This window comes from Tyto alba, unplaced genomic scaffold, assembly GCF_018691265.1.
Source record: "Tyto alba isolate M040663 unplaced genomic scaffold, T.alba_DEE_v4.0 Super-Scaffold_7, whole genome shotgun sequence".
Taxonomy (NCBI): Eukaryota; Metazoa; Chordata; class Aves; order Strigiformes; family Tytonidae; genus Tyto; species Tyto alba.
Genome location: NW_024881328.1, coordinates 32,207,611 through 32,226,236, shown reverse-complemented (window position 1 = coordinate 32,226,236; position 18,626 = coordinate 32,207,611). Strand labels below are relative to the sequence as shown.

Below are 18,626 nucleotides of genomic sequence, written 5' to 3'. Positions count from 1 at the left end.
TCCATGACCTTATTATAGAGAGTATTAAATAAAGGTAGGAAAGCATCTGGAAAAGTATGACTTTGATATAACTGATGTAAGGCATTATATATTTACAATACTGATATCCCAATTATGTTCCAAAACATACTTTCAGAAATGTATTAGGACAGACTACAAAGTCAGTCATGGAAGCAGGGGTCAGAAGCTTTGGAAGCTAGAAGCTGCAGGTATGCTAAAAGCTGCTTGGTATACAGGGGAAAATTAAAGGAAAATATTGTACGAGGAACTAGCAGAATTTAGAACAGGGTATCAATGGAAGAGGAGATTAAGACATTGGCAAGGGAGATTACACTGAAGAGAAAAAAAACCAGAAGCTCAAATTGTGTAAATGAGGAAATAAATTATAGAAAGTGTACAAGAACTAGCTGGGAATTGAGATGGCATTAGACACAAAAAACGAAAATGGGCCTTTAATTGTGCATATTGAACGCAGTTCTTCCAGGCATGGAAGTAGTAATTGTCAGGGGACACAGTGAGAGAGAAGATAGGCCGGAGATAAGCAGAAGTCTGGACAAGTACAGAAAAAAAGAAAAGGGAGAATATATTTTAGAAACAGTAAGCAGAGGAAAATGCAGATGATGGTAACAGACTGGATAGAAGGTAAAAAGGACAGAGATCGATCCAATATGAATGCAAGAACTTCAGAGACTTGTGCAAGTCTTTTTATACAGATGGAGAAAGAAGAGACTAGGTATCATTGCCTTATAATAGTATAAAACACCATGAATGACTAAATTTGTGAAATTACTACTCTGATGCTAGACATGAGTGAGAACATCCGTAGTTTTCACAGCTGCTGAAGATTATCACAGGAAAGTCACGCTGTTTAGAGAAAGGTTGAATGGCCATTGGAAAAATAGAAGTAACAAAAACTAAAACCCATCATGGAATGTTGAAAGACTTGGCAAAGAAGAGCCCACCAGTAGTTCATCCTTCTTTGGCCACAGCAGGATCTACTATAGCACTACAGAAGTGCAACAACTGCTGTGACCTTGACTGAGCAGAACACAGTGACTGCCAGTTACTTCATCCTCAAAGCGCTTTTATACAACCGCTCTAAGAGCCTCACAAACTGGACAGGGGGTTGTTCCGGTCCATCTGCAGGAGTTTTAAGTCCCCTATTTGTCACACATTTTCATGCAGCAACAGTTAACACCCCTTCAACCTGTCAACCTCCAGATTACAGTAGCCCTTGCACAGCTTGACACTTGTATTCTTCTACAAGTGTGAAAGTAGCTGTTTTGGAGGTCATAATAAAATGTTTTCTTTTCCATGTGCAGCAGATCCAGGATTTGAATCAGAACATTTAAGACTTCCTGCCGACTTCTGAAGAAATATTTACAGCATAGCCAGCCTCATCCACCCAAGACAGTGATTTCCTAGCACAAAACAGGCTTTTAGCATGCTTATGCTTTTCTCTGTGGCATAATTTAAGAGGTATATGGCTAAGAAAACAACCAGAACATATAAGTTCAACTGCAAAAGCCTTCCACAAACTTGAACTTGCTTTAAGTGAAACGCTCTTCTGCCACTTTTTTCCCCCCATTAATTCTGAACTCTCATTTGTTTCTGTACCTAACCATTATGTCAAGTACTAATTTGTTTATATTAATAACACGTTACTCACCTCTGGTGTCTGTACAGCAGAATTCCACATAACAGGTCTTTGAAGAAAAATTACTTGCTTTGTGGCCAGATTTCCTTCACTAAAATTTGAAGAAAATTGCTTCAATAATTTAAAGGCAATAATAGTCACTGTAACACATTCATATCTTTCAGTCAACTGTAAATTGTGTGTATGTAAGTCCATGAGTGAGAAGAGGATAGACTATAAAGCATTAACTGTTTTGTTAATTTCTGAACAGTTCTGTGATCACACTTCAAAAAAAAAAAACCTAGAAGCATAAAGCTAGGTTAAGGTGTTATACACGACAATATTTGTAAACTAAAAATTTATGTTATTATGATTAGAGTTATTTAACATGTCCGCTCTTGAAAGTTTAAGTACCAGAGCCCCAACTTGATTAAAAGTCTGCACCTTTATGTCTGAAGTAAACCTCAGAGTCTTTCTTTCACCTAATCTTCACTGTCAAATATACAGCAGCATATTACTACCTATTAATGCCACAACAAGTAGGCACAATCTAAACTGATTCACAGCTTCAACAAACATGTCGATACTTAGCGGAACGAGACTTGGGAATTAACAATCTTTACTGCTACCTAAAAAGTGTTTTCTGGTTGTAACATGACATCTAACTGACACAGCAGGACAAACTTGCTGTCACCATCTATGGATAAAAGGACTCCGCTCAGGCCTTCTTTAAGCTCTACATCCACAATGAGATAAACGACACTGTTTTGTACATGGGAGGTACATGCATAGGATGGAGAAAATAATATAGTAGTAAGTTAAATAAAGGAGAAACAATAGGAACTACAGTTTTCAGCCCTGGAACTTTTACAAATGTTGAAACTGTTGTGGTAGAAAATTCACAGGAATATTGTTCATTTTCCTTTTTTCTTTCCCTGAAGAAAATACTTTTAGAAAAATAATTGTGAAAAGGCAAAGTTTCTCCTCAAGAACAAACCAGATGTTACTGACACGATGTTTCAGAAGTGTTACACTTAGTAGTCCTGATACATCCTCTTGAAGTTTCTATGTGTTTATTTTCATCACCTTTCTATCAGAAATACACATCAGCACATTGATTGGATATGTACTACAAAGCTCACCTCCATGACACTAGAAGAGTGCAAGAATTCCAAGACCAGAGCTCTAGGATGGGAGGGTTTAAAAAATTATTGTGCTCTTCTAAACATCAGATACTACATTTTGATAAACTACTCTCCCCTGAACTCCTGCTTCTGGGCAGTATTCAATGAGATCTTCATGCATATAAAGAAAAGACACTAAAATACTTTAGCAGAAGTGTGACTACAGATTCAAGAATGTGCTGAAGAGAAGTAGCAAAATAGAAACAAGAGACACATAGTGAGTTAATTTGAAGTATCTATGATTCTACGCATTCCATCAATCTTAAAACAGTATGATTATGCACAGCATCACAGAAAGAACTACTAAAATAATGTAAGCTCATACTTCAGCATGGGTATGTCACAATCTTATCCGCACGCGTCAAGTGGAAGTAATTGATTCATGTTTTATGCCAGGGCTGGGACTGATAGAATTAATTTGTATTTAACATTAGAAACTTGATCCAAAGAAACAAAAATCAGGGATTAAAACTGTTCTTAGGAGATCAGGAAGAGCTTGTTAACAGCCTGCCCCAGTAGAGCTTCTGGAAGTAAGCTCTGAGAAAGCACACAGAACAGCACTATTCCCAGCACACTCTGCTATATCTGATCAATAGTCAGTGATGATGGTTTTGTGATGGTGTTTGGCCCCTCACAATCTTCCTTTCAGTCCGGCTGAGCTCAGGTCACGGAACATCTTTGCATTTCTTCCTTGGATGAGAATAAAGAACGAGATTAAACTCCAGCTTGTGGGGAAAAACAAGGATGCAGGAGAATGAACTCGTTAGTTTTCCTAAGTTAACACAGTTTCCTACTCTGAGAGCCCCTACCTCACTATTTGCATTCATTAAAAGAAAGTGTGTTACAATTTTATGTCATGACAAGAATATCTGCAATCCTGCAACCTTATTCCACTCGGCTAGGTATCCCTCCCTGCCTCAGTTATGTCTGTTTTGATAATATCAACTGGGAAATCGCTCTTCTAAGTGAGAAGGCTCAGCACTGTCTCTGGCATGGGGAAGAGCTTAGGGCTTATTTTGTAACAGTGTCTGCATTCCTTCAGGGAAAAGAAAAAACCCCAAACATTAAGCTACAGCTTGTACAAATTCTACTAGAACAGAAAAAGGACACGATGGTGAGTAGACAATAAGTAAATTAACAATTTTCTGAGTCTGACCTTATTAAAATGCCACACACGACAAAGTGGCTATGAGCTTAATTCACAAAGAACTCAATGACAGTGGGATTTCCACAGAATTTAAATGAGAAAAAGTGCTTAGAGCAAGCCACTCACACTTCCACATTCCCTCTTTGCCTTGTAAGTCAGGGCCATTTCGAAAACTTAGATTAAGTAGATTGTCATGATGAATTAATATCTACAAAGTCAGCGGTGTTGCACTGTATTTGCCTGCCTGCTCTAACAGGCTGCCTTGCCTATTTCCAGGGACTACAGTGATCACTGAGGGGAAATAAAGGTCACCACAGAGTAAGGCTGCTGAAGCCTTTTTCCTGTCTCTTCTTTTAAGAGGGATGAAGAGCAACAGAGACTCTTTTGTTAAAACACCAGCAATCTGCTTGTCTGCTTATGCTTTACAGGCAGTAAATTTGTCCTCTTACATGTATATATTTAATACATTCTGCAAAACAAACATCAAGCTAGAAGTTAAGTAGTACTGCCAATGGCTCAATTTTTACTTTTTTTTTTTTTAAACACACGAACATTTTATATACAAAGCACTTAGAATTAAGGTTAGACAAAGTTTTCTGAAAAAATGAACAAAAGGAGCAAGATAACAAATCCTTTCAACTCAGTTTTTTTGCATTTCCCAAAATAGGTTTGCACTCCTTTGGAATTGCACAGAATCTGGACTTTCAGTTACGGGACAGATACCAGGCCTAGGATAGTAAGCCTCCTCTTTAATGAAAAATTCAAAAAAAACTTAGAAGTAATTCTTATTTTAGACCACAAACATGTATGAAATTCTACGAACTCACGATATCATTATATTAATAACTGCAGTAGCCTTAAGTTACCAGCAAAGTATTTTCTAACTTTTTTTTTCACTCACTAGATTTAACTTCTAAAGCGACTATTATTTTTATCTTCACTATATAGCTTCTGAACTTGGCATAATTACTGTCAAATTCTTGTCTTGAGGACATTTACCTAGTTAGGGTTATATATAATGCAGGAGGCTCTTTATGTCACTAATATTACTGTGAATCTGTCTTGTATTCTTTTTTGGTCAAAAAAATTCTTGATTGCTAGCAAAATCTGAGTACCCAGGATATGTATGAAAACAACAAACATTGCATTATGTGCTCTGTTTGTTTGTATCTCTGGAAAAAGAATCTCTGACAGAAGAGGGGAACTTCTGTGGGTTTTATAACACACAAACCAAAAAAAAAACCCAAACTCACAGTGCTTATTTTACAAACAACACTGCACAAAATAGCAACTCTGCATGTTTCAAGACTATAACATAGAGTCACAAAACGGTTTGGGTTGGAAGGGACCTTAAAGATCACCTAGTCCCAACCCCCCTGCCCCGGGCAGGGCCCCCTTCCCCCAGCCCAGGGTGCTCCCAGCCCCGTCCAACCTGGCCTTGAACCCTTCCAGGGAGGGGGCAGCCACAGCTGCTCTGGGCACCCTGGGCCAGGGCCTCACCACTTCTCACTGTGAAGAATTTCTGCCTTACATCTAATCTAAATCTACACTCTTTCAGTTTAAAGGCACTGCCCCTCATCCTATCCCTACCCTGCCTGATAGAGTCCCTCCCCATCTTTCCTGTAGCCCCCTTTAAGTACTGGAAGGTCTACCGTTGCTCTATTTGTAACAGCAAAGATAACATTTCTCCAGGAAATGTTTCCTGCATTCAACATGATCTAGTCATTTACGTAGGAGTTAAAGGACTAAACAGGCCTACAGACTGCTGCCCCTGCCTGAAATGGGACGGTGGTCCATGACATTCAGCTATCACATGGCATAACACTCCATACAACAGGATATAACAGGATATTTTATTTTATGGAGAGGAACATCTTGTGGGAAAAAAAAAAAAAAAAAAGAACTTCAAACAACCATCAAACCACAAGGGCACCAGACAGGACAGCCTGTTTTTTTAAACTGTTTCAAAAACTAACCACATTAAAAAGAGAAGGACACATCAGTGCATAACAATCCTGTCACACCCCAGAACCTGATTGCTTGCAGGTGAGCAGTGGGCATGACAGCTAGGAGCAGATCACAGAAGATCTGAGATGAGGGAAAGTTTTTCAATAAATTAGAAGAGGAAGACTGAGAATAGAGCAAAAGATTACAGTGAATAAAAGTGGGGAGCAGGCTGCCCTACTAGCACTTCACTCATAGACAGAACTTTCTTTATATATTTTGTATAAATTATTTTTTTTTTAATAAATGTGAAAGGATTAATTTGCCACATCATTCAGAAGTGTTGCTTATTTTCTTCTATCAGTGTTTCTAAAGTCTATTAATATTCAGGCTGAGTTTTGAGGTCAGAGTTCCAAGTCTGGGAAAAGACCAGCTGTTTGGCAGCATAAAAGTGCCCTTCTTTATTAAGACATTTAACTTGCATTCCTAGGATAGTCCACCACCACAGTAATGGCATCTTTCATATCAGACACATAGTAACCATCCAGGAATTTATTCTCCTCTTTAAATAACAACATCAATGCCTAAAAATAGTATTTATCAATCACTAACTTAGCCAATCACGACAGAAACACATTCTTTTTTGGACTCTTAAGAATTCTTAATTCCTCATTAGGATTTCTTGTTTACAAGTTTTTTTTCTTTGTAAAAAGAAAACTGAATAATGGTATATGAGATACACTACAAGGACACAAAACCTGACTTATCATATTTCTTCCAGAAGTATCTCACAAGCCACGCTAAAACAGGTATTAGACAACTCATGCAGACACTCACCCAACCATTTAGGCCATAAAACAAATGCTTTTTGTTAGTCTGAACTATTCTAGTATTGATATAAAATGAATCCAACTTCAGGTTTGGCCAGGATACAACTCCCTTTTCCATGATCACAGCTATTATTAATGGGTTGGGTTGTTTCACATCTGGGAAGCCACGCTACTGCAGACATCTAGTGCGCTTCCTTACAGCACTTAGCTTCTTTTAAATTGCCCTGCCTTCGCCCCGCGTGCAATCCGTGAAGTACAAAACAGCACCATTTTGCCTTTTGCAAGCATAGGCAGATACTCAGAGTGGTTGACCAGCAGCTGCTCAGGGCCACCTTGACCCTGCTGTCCAAACCCTACAGGGATGGCTACAGTCACACTGCTTGAAGGATAGAAGAGGTTTGGGGTTAAAAACCTTGCTCTCATCCTATGAGCCACAGCACACCAAGACTACTAAAATATTTCTCTTCAGCTATCCACTCGTCCTTCAAGAAGCAGATCCTGATCCTGAAGGGTTACTATCAAGCCCTTCAGGTTTAGACAAAAATTTGAGCTGCTTATGAAAATCAGGCTCAGCAGTTCACATACCATCACAAGTCACCACGTTCAAAGCTAACAGACTTAGACTATGAAATTTTGTTTGAAAAAAATGTATTAAAATGATAACAATTTTGTTTCATATTCTGAAAACTGCTTCTCTCTGGAGCAGAAGCTTTACAAGTTCAGATTTTCATAAATTTCAGAAGAAAAAAATGCAGAGACCTTTAAAAAAACCCTAGCTGAATGTGCCATTTTGTTTTATCACAATTTCTTCTGTCATTGCACTTAACCAGTAGGTTAAAATCAACTATTACAAAAGCACAGCCAAAAACTGAACACTTATTTTCTGACCAGAAAAACTTCCTTCTCACATGGGTGAGTTGATTTAATTACGTCAAATCACTCAAAGAAGATTTTACTTTCTCAGAGCAGTTATCTTACAACCTTTCATCCTTTATTCATGCTGTATCGATTTAATAGTGAGGTCTGGATCCGAAGATTACTCAAGTCACCCACTCTTTTCATTGTCCTTAATGAGCCCTAAGCCATGCCCCAGTACATTTGTTTGTTTTCAAACCTTGGCAATCTTAATCTAATGGGAGGAGAATTTAAAAGAAAAAAAAAAAAAAAAAAAAGAGAGAAAAAGAAGTGTACACTTCATCCGGTGTTTCATTTGCTGTTTTTTTTAGCTTGATACCTTGAAAAGCACAGTACTATTTTTTTGTTAAAGAAAAACAAAAACACCCTGGAACCTTAGAGCGGATCCATGTCTGCTATTTAGTTGTTATGTTTATACAGTCCTCTCAGTCATCTAAACTATGACAGTAAGAGGAACTGAAATCCACTAGTTTTGTACAGTATTTGAAGTGAAACATAATGTCTACATTAAAGAAGATAAACAGCCAAATAACTTGCTAGATGAGCACATTCTCCCCCCTAGTTGGCAATAAACACTGCATGACTGTCTTGTGACAACATGACTTCTTACATGGTCTGAACCAGTCATTCACCAAAGTCCTAAATTACTGAAACATTTCAACACTTGTTTAAACCTGAAGCATATAAGATTTGCTGCCCCACTACCAGGGACTGGGCATGTGATAAAAAGTTTCCTAATGTCATTACTGTTTAGATGTAAACAATGTATTTTACATTTAGGATTATTGGTCTAGTTTGAAACCCACTAACATCAGTCGCCCTCAAACAGTGTGGCAAAAACGATTTCACCATAATGCTACTTACATCTCATGTTTTATACGCAGTTCACATGATTACCATTTTTTCTTCCTTTTAGATTTAAGTGCACAGTAATAACTTGATAAATTCTGAGATCTATACACAAAAAATGCTGTAATCTATTGTTTGGGTACCTGTCATGTCGTACTATAGGTGTAGGCAGGACACAGGTCAGGAGCCATCCAAACTCAGCCAGCGTGTGCAGTAAAGGTCCATAATCTGTTTTAATTTCACACCCCTACATTAATAATCATAAAAAGTAGTAAAGATACTCTGTACAGGGTTTATTTATGTTTCTACACAAATTACAACAATTCTCTCATTTACAATGAGATAATACTTTGAAATGACATGGTACTGTGTAGTTTGGTGGACTGAAAACAATTTGAAAAGGTCAAGTATACAGAAGACTATGTAAACAGACAGAACATACTAACTTTATGTATGAGCCCTGATTCAGTAGACATACAAAGCACATCTCATTTAAACTTGTGTTGCTAAGTTAATGCCTAAAACTTTTTAAACACCATAATAGGTGTCTCAGTTTTGATGCATTTAGTTTTTTACTTCACATCTGAACAACAAGCATTTCACCTAGATATATACTTAAGCTTTTGGGTGTTTGGTGGTTGTTTTCTTTGGCTTTTTTTAATATGCAAGGTCCTAGCCTTATGCTGTTTCTTTTCACATTGGTAACTTTATCATTGAAAATTCAAAAAGCCCTTAGTATCCTCCAACAGCGATTACTCTCAGATGTCATTAATTCATACCAGTCATCTTAGAAAATTAAGATACTCGGAAACATTAATTTTATTGCTGTACCATCCTACAGTAGTACATGTAAACTTATGAAAAATTAAGTCTTTCATATTTAACAGTAAAATTTTACTAAGAATCTAAATCTGAAAACAATATTCAAGTCGCTATTGATTCTTTTCTTGTTCTTAGTTTTTTTGCCATTTTCTTCTCCTTTTTATTTAGAAATATTTCAGCATACTGTCAGTGGAGCTACACTTACTGAAATTATGTCTAAATTGGTCTGAAACACATACATATAAAGAAAAAAAAAAAAAAAAAATCACATTTTCTTTGGTGGTTGTATGTGTTGGCATGAACATTGGTAAGTGTCAGGCCAGAATTCCAGCAGCCTATTTCTTTTACCCACATTGACCAATGGTCACGGGCCTGACTTCATTTTGATGATTCAAGGCTTCAGTTTAGCTTAGGCAGGTGGCTTCAATAAACCATCCTGAATGTTTATCAAACACTGGTACAAGCATTCTAAGGAAAAAAAAAAGAAAATAAAAACAAGTAGGAAATAGCATTGCTAAATAATCACCAATTTACCTCAATGACTGTCCATTGTTCAACAACTATTGCATCATTTCCTTTCCTGTTAGAACCTGGAACTCCAGCACCTTCTTCTTCGTAGACAAATAATCCTTCTAAAGATTTGGGCAAATAGTCTCCTGCGAACATGAAGACAAATATATACCAAAATGTATCAAAACATAAAGTCTTCGGTTGATACCTTACCGAGATGTATACATGGGCTTGTTCTCTCACACTGAGCTGTCCTCTAAAATAAAATTGAGAGAGCAAATAAATCTGTTATTTCTGTGTCTACTCACTACTTGATGAAGTATGCAAGTCAACTTAATATGCAAAACTGGTTTTTTATACATATGGCAGTGTGAAGCATTTTCTCAAAAGCACTAGCCACTCCCATGCTCGAACATGAATCCCCATTTCCTGTATTCAACATATACCCTGCAGCAGATGGGCACAAGCCCTCTTTGTTCAACTTTAATACTGTACACCTGACGATAACTGTGGCTTTTGGTGTGGTGGGAGCAAGCATAAAGGTAAATGAAGCATGAAGCGCAAAGCCTAGCTACTGTTACTGAAATAAATAGGTAAATGGCCACAGGACGAGCCTGAAACAGAAGTAATTGTAGGAAGATTCCTGATGGGAAGGAAGTTTCAGTGCACAACTACCTGACTCACTTGTCAGAGCCTGACAGTATCCGGTTGGCCCAAACTAAAACTGTGCATCAAATATTGGTTCCTTTCCTGGTTTTGCTTCTCCTAAGAGCCACTGGGAAGCCTTCTGAGCAGATGTACCCTGACAGCTGACTATTTTGAACTAAATCATCTCTATCGAAATAGCTACATGTGTGGCTAATGGGTTCACCTGCTCATTCTGTCAATTACAATAGATGATCTTGGTTAGTATCAGTACTCAAAAAAAAAAAAAAAGCACTGCAAATGGAAGAAACACTACAATGATCCAAAATGGGTGCTAAAGGAGAAGTTATCTGGATTGGTTTTATGACTGCATCTTCTTTTGGCAGCAGAAAACAGAAGTTGGCAATTAAGAATTGACAATGATTAAGGTTTTAAAAATTCATTATGTTCAAATTTCCTCCTACCTTCGAGTATTGCAGTGTGATCCTGATAGTAACAGAATTCTGCTGACTCTGCAGAACACCTGTAGAGTCCAGCCCAGAGGAGGATTTATGCAGCTGCCTGACTCTTACCCGATGATTTTATTTTTATTAAAATAATAGCTACAATGTGCTCATTTCACTAAAGCTGTATAAAAGGTCAACTACTGCTAAAACACCTCACAGTCTAAAAGAAAACAAACAGAAATGAGGTGAAGATAACAATTAGATGTACATGCAGATGCACATGTAGTAATTCTAGTAATGAGTGGAAATGCTTAAATGCATTTTGTCTCCCAAAAAACCATTTTTTGTTTCCCTCTGTTGGATGCCAAACTTCTATCTGGTTATAAGTCTCTCTAATGTTCACCTCAAGAACAAGCATTTTAGCTTAAGAACTCAGTAGCTAAATTGATGTCTTACTGTGGTTACAGACACTTGATCAGCTGCAGAATTCCATCCACGTAGTGAGTTGTGCCTTTGAATATATCCAGTTCAATTCAGCAACATCCCACCCATGAGTCTAACAGACACATACCAGTCAAGTGGGGCTGAAGCAGAAGCACCAACTGCTGCAAAGAGGCAGCATTAAAACCTTAAATAAGTCACAAGCTGGTTATTAAAGATGGGATAGTTATTCACTTAGAGAAGAACAGACAGCTACAGGGGAATGGGAAGACTGTAAAACTGTTGTTGGACAACAGCTGCAAAGATTCATTTCAACAGCTGCCTAAAACACCCCTTGGTGAATTGTAACACATCTCCAGAGAGTTATTTTCCAGCTCTAAAAAAATCTGTATTGAAAAACAGGAGTCTGATTTCTCACCTCTCCTCCCCCAAAGGAAACTTTATTTGTCCATTGACATCAATAGATAGAAATAATTTAAGAGCAAAAGAGATGACCACTACAAACTGCACCATTAGGCTGTTTATGTGCACAGAATGTGCAGTCCGAGAGGGACTAGCTGCCAAATTCCATCTGAGGAAAATATAGTGATGTTGATGCGCTTGTGTTCCTCTGACAAGCACTACATTTACTTCATTGCAGAGCTACAGAAATGCAGTGATTCACACTCAAAACGAAACTATGAACAAAAAAAACTGAAGAGTTCTCATTATTTTCAGGGTTTGATTCCTGAAGAACCTGCATCATCTAATCTCCGAAGACTTTACACGTTGAGCTTTTTTTAATGTAACCCCTTCATTATCCCAGCCTTGTAAAGGGGATCCTGAATGCATGTTATTTTAAATCAGACTATTGGAAAAAATGCATTAAATAAGATATGTAGTAAAAACGCAAACTACTCAAAATCTCAGTAACTCTACCCCTCCATGCTTTGTATAAGAAGGAGATGTAAAATGACTTATGAAAGTCACCTCAATACTTGAAGTAAATTAAGTAAATACATTAAATAAATTATTAAGTTAATGCACCTAATAATCAGCCTGAATATTGCAAAAATTGCTTAAATGTCTGTGAAGCCTTTTCAAACTTTGCACAAGATTTTTCTCCACTGGAGTCCTGTGTTTTGCTTGCTTACATTGAACTGCCATGAACAGTTCTAAAGGAACACCCGTGACTTAGTACAAGCAAGACATGAACAAACCCGATCACAGTATCATATTAGAGAAGTATAAATTCTAAGCTCGCTATCAAACAACATTTATGACCCAAATTAATAAATTCTGAAGTTATTAACTATGTCAGACTCTCTTGGTCTGTTTCCCTAACGCTACAGTACTACCATTTTCTTCACATTATTTTCAAGTAATTGCACAACAGTAGCTACCTGCTATTTTTTCCGACACTTGTAATTTCTGGCTTTCAGACAGATTCAGTTCAAATGGAAATGAATCTCTTAATTACGTATTTCACCAACAACAGAGTTTTACAGTTCAAAATGCTTCAGCCAACAACGGGCTTCTCCTGTTGTCAGCAGGGGTACGGCGCTGCCCCGCAGCCCTGCCGACGCGCGCGCGGGGTTTTGGGCTCAGCGGGGTGTGCAGCCGTGGGCCCGGGCCAGCTGCCCCACTGCTGGCATCAGCCCTGACTGCTCGGCAGGAGGAGGAAGGCTAGCAACTCTGACAGAGCTAGCAGGATCTCCCCAGAACAGAAATGGAGACCGAGCTGAAACGGGCAGAATGAAGAAGAAACTGTTTAAATCCTGGGGCCTGAAGCTCTATCCCTGTAACAATCTGAGTGTTAGCGGAGCTGGTGGATGCCTGCAGAAGAGTGCGAGAAGCAGGAGGGACCAGCGAAGACCTCTCTCCCAGCTGTGTGGTAAGGTCCTAGAGAATCTGCCTACAGTTGAAGGCAAGGAAAAAAAAAATTTCTCTTCTCTACAGATAACTGACATCCATCTGACCAGCACAACCTGCAGAAACATCCTGAAACTTCAGAATCGGTCAAATTTTAGTACAATTTGGTGTTGTGGAAAGAAACTCTTAAGCCCAGCAAAGAGCTGGGAGCACAGAAAGTCCAAGTTAGGTTTAACAGTACAGCAAGCCCAATGAGAACTCAAGGTGCTCGGTCTCACTAGAAATAGTCAGTGTGGCACAGTATCTACAGCGAGCAGCAGAACATGAACATCAGGGAAACATACTTAATGATTTTTTCCAATTATCTCTTCCCTTAAAAAAAAGGGGAAAACTAAAGTGAACTAGCACAAAAGCTACACTAAAGTGAACTAGCACAAAAGCTACACTAAAGTGAACTAGCACAAAAGCTACACTAAAGTGAACTAGCACAAAAGCTACACTAAAGTGAACTAGCACAAAAGCTACACTACTTTCCTACTTTGGAAATCATAAATTTGATAAAACAAAGCAGAAATTTCCATTATTCTGAGCTATAACTGTCCAGCAAACAAGTTATTTCCTATTCAGGTATCAGATTTCATAAATTTACAATGACTACTTGAGCATGTTCACATATTGCCCTTCACACCAAAAAGCCAAACGTGACCTACTTATACAAATTATGTAGTTCTACGTAAACCAGTAAAAGCTTCATGACTTTGTGGGGCAGTACTTACCTTTAGAAGTTTCCCAGTGTACAAAAGAATCAATTAAGGACAATCCTTGTTTATAATGAAATGTGGTTAATTCTAGCCAGTCTGCTTCCAGTGTACTAATAACTGGCCCCTTTCTTGTTACTTTCATTGACAAAACACCTTCATGATAGGTCCAGGAGGTAGAATCATCATCAAAAACATTGAAGGCTGTATATAGCTTGTCTAAGAAAAGAAAAAGAAAGAATGAACGGACCTCTGGAAGACAGTGCTCCAAAACACAAATATTATTAGTATCTTCTTTCAACATGGTTTTCTAATTCTTAGCAACAGTTTTAAGAATTGTTTCCTGATGTGACTGTTCGGTGCTTCAGCCCTAAACAAGCTCAGGATGAGGTGTGAGGGGGATATACTCTGGGATAAGAGAAAAATTTGAACATACTACAGTTGGATTGTCACTGGACCTTTTAGGTAGGTGGGTTATGCATTAAGAAAATCTACTAGAGTGAAAAACATGTAGTACAAGCAGGCTTCATGTCTGCTACTCATAGAACTTCTGACTACAAATATTTGAAATTACTGTAACTGAAGGTTAAAGAAAACTTTCTAAATGTTTACATATTAGGAATGCCTTATATAGCATTGATTTTCACCCATTATTTTCTTCAGATTACTTAAGTACCGGTATAATTGGTTGCCTACTGGTGTTTCCCACACAGTAACTTATGAGTGTAACAGTTAAGCATGCAAAACCTGCATATCCTCAAATGCTTTCTACATGTAGTTATTAATACAGTGCTGCTACAGAGTCAAACAAGCAATCACCAAAACTTAAAATTCAATATCCATAGCATTTTAGGAAGTGACTGGTGGCAAGGTATCAAGTCCTAGCTATATAAATATATTCTTCAAATACACTCACATGTATGTCAGTGCTGTGGAGAAAGAACACAAAGCAGTTGCCAAAAAATGCTCTCAGATTGTCTAATACTTCAACATTTGCACTGCCTAAATCAACACACACCAACCTCCAGAAGGCAGAAGTATACGCATTGCCAAAACAAAGGAACTTGGTTTAGATGACCACACTTAAGATACTAGTCTCTCTAGGCTCCAGAAATAGAGGGAGATTTCTAAAGTAGGATTTAGACTGTAATTAGTCTGAATCAGTCTGAGAGAACCCCTGCCTATTTTGAGAAGTGCTACCACACCCACTGCAGGTGACATCTGGTGCCTGGAATAACGTAAATTCAGGACAAAGCTTTGAACTCTACCAGTAAGAAATGACTCTCCTTTCTATACAATTTTATTTTATCACCTCCTCAAGTGGTTGTATTAGCATAAATGTGTTTCTCCTGACAAACCTTAATTTCCTTTACCATATACTTGAGATCACTTTTTTTATATCGAAGTATATATCAAATACATCAAGTTTCCTGACACAACTGCTCAACTGCTTTCGTGTATCAGCAATTTGCCTCTGCAAATAGTCAAAATTCATGTTACAACCCCCCAAATCTGAACTCACATTATAGTTACATAGAACACACACAGAACATTTACAAAGAAAGGTGGTTAAGTTTTCAGAAGTTTGTCTTATGAATCCCAATAACTTTACTGTTAGACTGGTATAGAGAAGTGTGGCATACTCTTGCCAAAGCTTTTTGAAGAATTTCCTGGAAACACTCCATGTAGGGGATTCACAGGTTGCTAATCTACCTGGTCACGCCAGTCTGCGTGAACAAAGCTCCTTAACAGAACCAAGAGTTTTCTGCTTTTTACTGACAGGATTTCTATTCTGCTACTACAGCAAACCCACTATTCCAAGCTGTAACGAAAGAGTTAAGCTATAACAGATCATGCTATAAAGGCTCAGTTGTAGAGAACTGCTTTAATTCAAGTGATAAAATAAGAGGAACATTGATTATCTCAGTGCTTCGAGTCATTATCCTGACAGTCTACAAACTGGAGAGGGTGCTTAACTCCTAACAGGGAAGTGAAAAGGTTGCTTTTGACAGCAATTTAAACACGTCTGGCCCATCAGAAAGAACCTATTATGTCAAAATGCAATCTGACATGAAAGTTTCATGCTGCCTGCTTTCTACACAACACTATCTTGCATTAGTTCTCATGCTTTGTACTACTTCTTCCTTTTCACCTTTTCTTCCTAGCAAGACAGGAAGCCTTAGTGCTTCTGTATCAGAAGTCACTGTTTCAGGCAATCTCAGACTTTTCCACAACTAAGTTTTCTATCACAGCTCCAACATTTTTCAATTATATTTCTCCTTCCTATACAACTTTTCAATGCTTACTTTTCTCTAGTGTAAATTCATTTTGTAACAATCATCATCTTTGATTTCATGGTCAATGCATTAATTTAAGTGATCTCTTTCAGGATGTTTCTTGAAGGCATGTTAACCAGAAAGAATCCATTGCCAATGGATTTATTTGCTGTGCATTATGCGAGTTGGCTAAAGGCACGTAAAGTTACAGCTCTAGCCAGAAGGGGCTCTCATTGTTGCCAGTTTTGAAACAGGCAGAACTGGAATCGTAAGGTATTCTTGGAAATCTGTTACATGTTTATGATTTAACATTAAGAGTAAGTGAAAACTATACGCATTTAGGAAAGTGGTTTTAAACAATTGTATCTTTCTAAAATAAAAGATTTTTACTGCCACATATTTGTTACACACCTTCCAAAAACAGTATTTGATACAACAGAACATGCTGTTCCAGTACTATTTTTTCCAAACACCTTTTTAAAGCAATAGCTCAATAAAATACCTTATTTCTGCAATAAACAAGCAGCTTTTATTACCGTCTCCTTTTTGTGGTTTAACAGGGCTGACTTCTTTTCCAAACTGGAAATCTGCATCCTGTAACAGACTGCTTTCTCCTTGCATTTCCTCCTCTATCCCACTCTCAGATGAGTGACCACTCAATGTCCCTTCATTCCAGTTTTTATAGTTTTCATCAGAATTTTTTCTTCTGTGCTCCCTATTCCTCCTGCCCAGTGTTGATTCCAGCTCTGCACTTCCATCTGTGCTTGTTCCATTACAGGCTTTAGGTTGAGGAGAATGTTGTGTTACAAATCCCACAAACTTCTTTCCTCTTTTAGAAGCTTCATTAACCTGTGTTTACAACAGAAATTCATAAGCACAGTGAATTTAGAATTGCAAGTAACTTTTTAAAAAACCTTCTATATATGTTCTGATTAATTGAACTGCTGATTTTCAAGGACAAAAGACACAACACTATACTACAGAAGGGTGCCTTGTCTTTGTACACTGCCCATGTCTCAGAGTAAATGGAAGTTTTCCAGCATGCCTTTGGGCCCAGGCCAAGAAAGGTGGCCAACACTGGTACTGACTCTAGTGTATATGAAGTCCTTAATTTAAAACAAATCCAAAGTGTTTTACTTGCTGCATCGTAGTGATAAGCAGTATACTGGCGCAATAACCAGTAATGTTTCTCTGAACACGCGATACCAGTCCTACTGAAGTTATTGACCACTAATACCATGGCAATATTTGTCACATGTCATGATTCATTATCCCCTGGTTCCCTTAGAGGCTACTCAGCTGCACTATTACTGAGAAGAGTGAAGGAGCGGAGAAAGGGACCAACTAGAGGCAAATTTAAACCCTCTTAACTCTGCTTTCAACCAGTGGTGGGTCTTTTTCTCTACACCAAAGAATTACAACACAGCTGTAGAATATGGGCCACCTGGGGGATGTGTCTGTTCTTGGAGGAAAGGGTTTTTTTTTGCTGGGATAAGGAGTGCTGCCATTTAGGAAGGTGATCCCACTGCCATCCTGTGCTACAAGCTCCCCTCTGCAATCAAGTCTTTCCAGGAAAATACAGAAACCCCAGGTCAGAAAGAAGAAATCATCTGGGAAGTACTGAATTAAGTGAGGGCAGAGAGGGAAGGATCTCTACTCAGTTAACTCGCATAAACTATTAATCAACAGACTGAATGGCACTCAAATAGCTGATGGTACTACAATCGCTTTTTACTACCATGAGAGACTCAAGTGTTACTATCTACCATTATTATGTATGTACAGCAGTATGATATGCCAATCACTGTGATGATAGAGATGCTACTTCTACGACAACCAAAATAATTTTAAGTGTGAGAAGCAGCATGCAGGGAAACAGGTAATATGACAATCTTTTCTTAAAATGCCACAAAGTCTTATTGTTTCAGATCTTTAAAAAAACACCCCTATTTTTTACTGTATTACTGGCTCAGTCTTTTTAAGCCTTTTAAAAGTAAATTATTTTCACATAATACTTGCATACCGGATTTGCTTGCAAGAATATCACTGTTAATTTCAAGTGGTTTTTTGCTTTAAGTGTTTGTCTGCTATGCTATACAACCAACCTGGCAATATGCATATAGTGTAAGTGTGTCATAGAATCTCATTTTATATTTGAAACACCTGAAAATTTCAAAGCAAGCCATTCAGACATTTTAAACAACTCTGTGATAATTTCAAAGCTCAAAGATATCCAATATGCTTTTTCCTCTACTTCTTTCCTTGGCAACTAATGTGAAAAATATCACTAACTCTTGTAATAACAATAGTTTCCTGTTTCAGCAAGTCTTCAATTTTGCAGAGGAAGTTAAACACAAAAAGAGCTAGAACTG

At 37.9% G+C, this 18,626-nt stretch overlaps 1 protein-coding gene across 4 annotated transcripts in view; it reads right to left on the bottom strand.

Annotated features, from left to right (window-relative positions):
* RFTN2 (raftlin family member 2) overlaps positions 1-18,626 on the bottom strand; it is a 34,953-nt gene that overhangs the window by 7,784 nt on the left and 8,543 nt on the right. For all 4 annotated transcript variants that reach the window (XM_009968507.3, XM_033010921.2, XM_033010923.2 and 1 more), the window contains 5 exons: positions 16,791-17,103; positions 13,997-14,197; positions 9,862-9,983; positions 8,649-8,752; positions 1,670-1,748 (listed from right to left, as the gene is read on the bottom strand). In XM_009968507.3, coding sequence (XP_009966809.3) covers positions 1,670-1,748; positions 8,649-8,752; positions 9,862-9,983; positions 13,997-14,197; positions 16,791-17,103 — 819 coding nt within the window. The remainder of the gene's footprint in view (positions 1-1,669; positions 1,749-8,648; positions 8,753-9,861; positions 9,984-13,996; positions 14,198-16,790; positions 17,104-18,626) is intronic.